This window comes from Oryzias melastigma, linkage group LG10 (genome assembly GCF_002922805.2).
Source record: "Oryzias melastigma strain HK-1 linkage group LG10, ASM292280v2, whole genome shotgun sequence".
In the NCBI taxonomy this organism is placed as follows: Eukaryota; Metazoa; Chordata; class Actinopteri; order Beloniformes; family Adrianichthyidae; genus Oryzias; species Oryzias melastigma.
The window spans coordinates 4,633,921-4,639,417 of NC_050521.1; the positions used below are offsets into that span (position 1 = coordinate 4,633,921).

General features: G+C 43.1%; 1 protein-coding gene across 2 annotated transcripts in view; it reads left to right on the forward strand.

Annotated features, from left to right (window-relative positions):
- The window catches only part of LOC112138525 (protocadherin Fat 4), a 112,273-nt gene that overhangs the window by 67,656 nt on the left and 39,120 nt on the right, over positions 1-5,497 (forward strand). For both annotated transcript variants that reach the window (XM_024261077.2, XM_024261076.2), the window contains exons 3-5: positions 1,407-1,668; positions 2,088-2,438; positions 3,831-4,753. In XM_024261077.2, the coding sequence (XP_024116845.1) occupies positions 1,407-1,668; positions 2,088-2,438; positions 3,831-4,753 (1,536 nt within the window). The remainder of the gene's footprint in view (positions 1-1,406; positions 1,669-2,087; positions 2,439-3,830; positions 4,754-5,497) is intronic.

Genomic DNA, 5,497 nt, shown 5'->3' on the forward strand with positions numbered 1-5,497 from the left:
AGACCCTACCAGGGGCAGAAGCCCCCGACAGCATAGCTCCTGAGATCACTCAAGCACTCAAACCCCTCCACCACGTTAAGGTGGCGGGGTGGCGGCTCCATCAACTGAAATAATGACAGCATTCTTCTACAAACATGAGAGCAGGAAACAGACTCTTTTCATTGTGACGTCAGACAAAATGGCGACAGGGCCGAAAATGAGAATAGATACTTCCGGTGATCGGGTTTAAAACGGTAAAGCTGACAATTTTACATAAATAATAAAAGGTAACCATACTAATTTCAACAGAAAAATGTACAATATTTATTTTATGAATGTCCTGCCGAACTGTATTTACATTTAGATTGTTCATAAATCTAAATACAAATGTGAATAATCCTTCAATATTTGAGGTTCTATTGAAAATATCGACCTTTCCTTTGAGCAGATTTTATTCTAACAGTTTCTATTTTGCTTGATGTTGTTCACACGTGTTTTAAGTGCAATCAGCACAAAAACTGATGGAAATTCATGTTGGTCACATGTAACAGGTGTTACTAGGATGCAGATTCCTGCATGTGTGTTTTAACAGCATCCGAGGCTAAATGTAGTTATTCTAATAAGGGGTATTTGTTGTTTTTCGGAGCATTTTAAGGGGTAATTGTAAAAATAGGAATGTTTACCAAGTGACACCGCAAATATTTTAAGTGCTGCTATGAAGCCACATATTTTCAGCTTTCAAAATAAGACAAAAGTTCAGCACTGACCATACGTATTTAGAAAATTACGTGTGAATAATAATTTCCTTATATATATTTTTGATGATTTTAAATGATTTTTCTCCTTGTCTACCTTTATTACCCTGTAGGGATCAGCCATGGTTATGAGCAACAGCAAAGAGGAGCTACGTCAGAATATAACGCAACAGTTATTAGTTTTTCTTTATTGAAATTGTCTGACTTTAGCTCTGTTTTTAGTGATTTTGTGAACATGGAAATGTACAATTGTTTAGGTTACCTTTTATTATTTACATAAAATTGCTTTAAACAGTGTTCAGCTTTCAGCTTTGCCGTTCTAAACCTGTTGGTCAGCTGATTTAGGCATCAGAACTATCTGATCCAGTTTAATACGTGAAGACTGTAAACATGGTGTCTCTTCATACTTCCCATTTCCACTCTCAGCCTGAAGAAAGTGGAGCTGTCTGCAGACTGCAGGTTCCGCTCAGCTCTGCTGTTTTCTCAGGTGTTCATTCATCTGTTCCAAGTGTGGTTTGGGGGTTTCTCTGAGGTCGGATTCACCTCATTCTCAGACCTAATGCTTTATTATGGCCTGCTGGATTCCCATTAATACAGAAACTCTTCTCTGTGAAATGTTTATTTTGTAAATTGAAGTCTTTATTCTTGTTTCTTTTTTACATTTGTTCTCAGGGTCCCAACGCTCTGGTCACGTACACCATCATCAGCGGTGCAGATGACAGCTTTCGTATAGACCCCGAATCTGGTGACTTGATTGCAACCAAGAAGCTGGACAGAGAGCGGAGGTCGAAGTATTCCCTTTTGGTTCGAGCAGATGATGGAAAACAGTCGTCTGACATGAGGCTAAACATCTCCGTCAAAGACGTCAATGACCACACACCCAAGTTCTCTCGTCCGACGTATTCATTTGACATCCCTGAGGACGTAGCACCAGGTGAGTGGAGCCGGAGCTTACAAACCTTACAAACCAAAGACAATGGAATGACACAGCTCATGTTTCTGACCTTACTCCATAGTTGCGTCTGCCTTGTAAGGTTTAGTATTTTCCCTTTTCCAACCAGGTTAACAGGTTTTATTTTAGTCTTGCAGCGTTCTCAGCCTTTTCCCCCAAAAAGAAAAAAAAATCAAAATCTAAGTTGACATATTAAATGTTTGTACTACAAATACATGGACTTGCATCAGACAACTTGCTGATGTCTGATAAACTCCTGGTGGATGAATCATCCGTTCAATGCTTTGATTCCAAACAAGCAAGAAGAAAGAAATCTTTGGTTGGCTCAACCACGAGTCGTTTTACTCTGCAAAGCAGTGAGGTAGTAAAACTCTGGATCACATGTCTGTCACACCCTACAGGCTCCATTGTGGAGGCGATCCTGGCCAGCGACTCTGACTCAGAGCTTAATGGAGAAGTCACCTACTCACTGGAGGAAGACGATGAAGATGGGACTTTCCTCTTGAACCCGGTGACTGGAGTCTTCAACGTGACACGGGCCCTGGACTATGAGACTCAGCGGTACTACATCCTGACCGCAAAGGCTCAGGATGGCGGGGGCCTGGCCAGCACGGTCCGGGTTTACTTCAACGTGCTGGACATTAATGACAACCCACCCATCTTCAGCAGCAACGCATACAGCTCCTCTGTGTCTGAGAGCCTTCCTCCTGGCTCCAGCATCGTCACTGTTCAGGCCAGCGATGGGGATGATGGTAGGTGACTGAGGAACCCTTCAAAATCCAACACATCTGTTGTGGTATCCAGCTTGTGGTTCATAAATACTGAAGGTTTCTGGATTGGAATGAGATAAATCTGGTTAAACCTCTCCTCCCCCCTAAATGAACTCAGTCAGTTCTGCAGCTCAAGCAAATGTTCAGAGTTTAGTGTTTATTTAAAGTACCATCAGTTGTCACGCACCTAGGTGTATGACCTTTGTTCTCCAAATTTGACTCATCCACTGGGGGAGCAGTGAGCTGCAGACACAGCTGCACTCAGGAACCATTTGGTGGTTTAACCCCCCAATCCAATCCCTTAATGCTGAGTGTCAAGTATGGAGGCCCTGGGTCCCATTTTTAGGGTCTTTGGTATGACTCGGCTAGGATTTGTACTCGGCTTGGATTTTGTTAATTCTATCCGGCCCTCCAGATCATTTTATTTGATTGTTATTAATGGCCCGATCTTATCTTGTGCAGATTTCTAACTTGTATAATTTTGTCAAAATATATATATTTTATGGAGAGTAAAATATTGAAAGTTATTCAAGGTTTAGGTTGATTTATCAATTATAATATTCCTGCTCTTTAAAGTAACGGTTTTAAAAATTGGAATTCTGCTAGCTTTTTGGAATATATATTTGGACTAATATTTCAGCTACAGGGCTGCACGGTGGCGCAGTGGTTAGCGCTCTCGCCTCACAGCGAGAAGGCCCCGGTTCGACTCCCGGCTGGGATCTTTCTGTGTGGAGTTTGCATGTTCTCCCCGTGCATGCGTGGGTTTTCACCGGGGACTCCGGCTTCCTCCCACCGTCCAAAAACATGCTTCGTAGGTTAATTGGTGACTCTAAATTGCCCCTAGGTGTGAATGTGTGAGTGAATGTGTGTGATTGAGGCCCTGAGACAGACTGGAGACCTGTCCAGGGTGTACCCCGCCTTCGCCCATCAGTAGCTGGGATGGGCTCCGGCACCCCCGCGACCCCGAAAGGGACAAAGCGGACAGGAAGATGAATGAATGAATTTCAGCTACATGCTAGCTGTTTTTGCTAATTTAAGCTTTTCTTGTTAAGTCTTTTTAGGCTATTTTGGAGTTAAGCTAATATTTCCATGCTAGCTGTTTTGACTAATTTAGGATTTTATTTTTATTTTTTTATTTTTTTAGGCTATTTTGAAGGGGGAGTACTCTGCTGCTGCTCCCAAAATGGGATATCTGGCAGTAAAAATAACTGATGCCGATTGTTTGTTTGTTTGTTTGTTTTTTTTTCACTTTTCCTGGTTTGAGGTCATGTGTAACTTTCAATGAAGCTTGTGGCGAGCTGACCAGCTGATGTTTCTGTGATCAGAAAGCACAAACAGAAGACTCAGCCTGTCTCTTTCTGCTGTTCCCTTCAGGTGACAATGCTCGGCTCTTGTACAAAATTGCCTCTGGTGATCCCCAGGGCCACTTTGTAATCACCAAGGAGGGGGTCCTCCAATCCCAGAGGGCGTTGGACCGGGAAAGCCAGTCTTTCTATAACCTCGTGATCACTGTCAACGATCTGGCCCCGCCTCCTGCCGCGCGCTTCACCAGCACAGCCCAGGTGTCAATCATTCTGCTGGACGTCAACGACTGCCCCCCCGTCTTCACTTCTCAGAAGACCACTTACATCCAAGAGAACACGCCGGTGGACACGGTGGTGTTCACCGCCCAAGCCACGGACGCTGACAGTGGGCCCAACAGCTACGTGGAGTACTCCCTCAGAGGGCCGCACCAGAACAAGTTCATCATCGGTACAGTAGATGGAGACGTCCGGCTGGTCGGGGAGCTTGACAGAGAGGAACTTTCCAACTACACTCTCACAGTCGTAGCTACAGATAAAGGAATGCCTCCTCTGTCTTCGTCCATGGACGTGACCATGATGGTTCTGGACGTCAACGACAATACGCCAAGCTTCTCACAGAACATCTACGACATTGAAGTGGAGGAGAACATCCTGACAGGTACGGATGTCATCCAGGTGTTTGCCAGCGATGCTGATGACGGGAGCAACGGACAGATACGGTTTTCCATCTCTGGCGGAAACACCAACTCGGACTTTCGGATAGATTCGGTCACAGGGGCGATCTCGGTGGCCAAGCGGCTCGACCGTGAGACCCGATCAACTTATTCACTGGTGGTCCAAGCCGCAGACCGCGGCAGCAGCCCCAGAGCGGACCACGCCACTGTCAACATTGTCTTGCTGGACGTTAATGACTGTTCTCCAGTGTTTGAGGGCTCTCCGTACACCATCAATGTTCAGGAAAACCTCGAGAACCTTCCGAAAGACATTCTCCAGGTCAGTGTTGGGGTTTGTTCTTCTCACATTCGCTGAAACGTTGTGCTTTCTTGAACTGCAGTGATACTCATTAAAGGACATTGGTCAAAGTGTCTGTTTGATTTTCTCACCAACTTGTCAAATTCTTCACTAAAATGGAATATTTAGGGTGACATGAGTATTTCAGCCCTTGAGTGTCAGAGATGACTAGAGAATACATTTACTGCAGCTGCTTTTATGTAGATATTCTATGGAGCTACATTGGGGCCATAAATATTTGAAACTCAAATAAAACATTTTGAAAAAAATATTGTTGTTTGGCCCAAAAAAAACGTAATATGTTCAAAAATGTTTGCTATCCTAAAATAAACTTAATTATTTTCAACTTCAAATATTCTGTTTTTAGGCTTAAAAACTCAAAATTTCAATTTAAAAACTTTTTTTCAGTTTCAACCTTTTTTTTATTTTCAAATATGAAGTTTCAGTTTCAAAACTTTTGGCCCTGTTGTTGTGCGTTGGGGTGGGGCTAACATGAAGGGCCAATCAAAATTGATGAGGGTGGTAACTTCAGTCCCGGTGCATTCACTGAATCCTAGAACTGTAATAATTACGACCAGAATATGGCTGTTTAATACATACTATCATAGTCTAAATTACCCCAAGACAACTGAAAATAAATAAGTTTATTTTAGCAATAACAATGTGGACATTTTAAATTTTTTGGCCAAACACTAATATTTTTTTCAAAATATTTTTTTTGGGGGG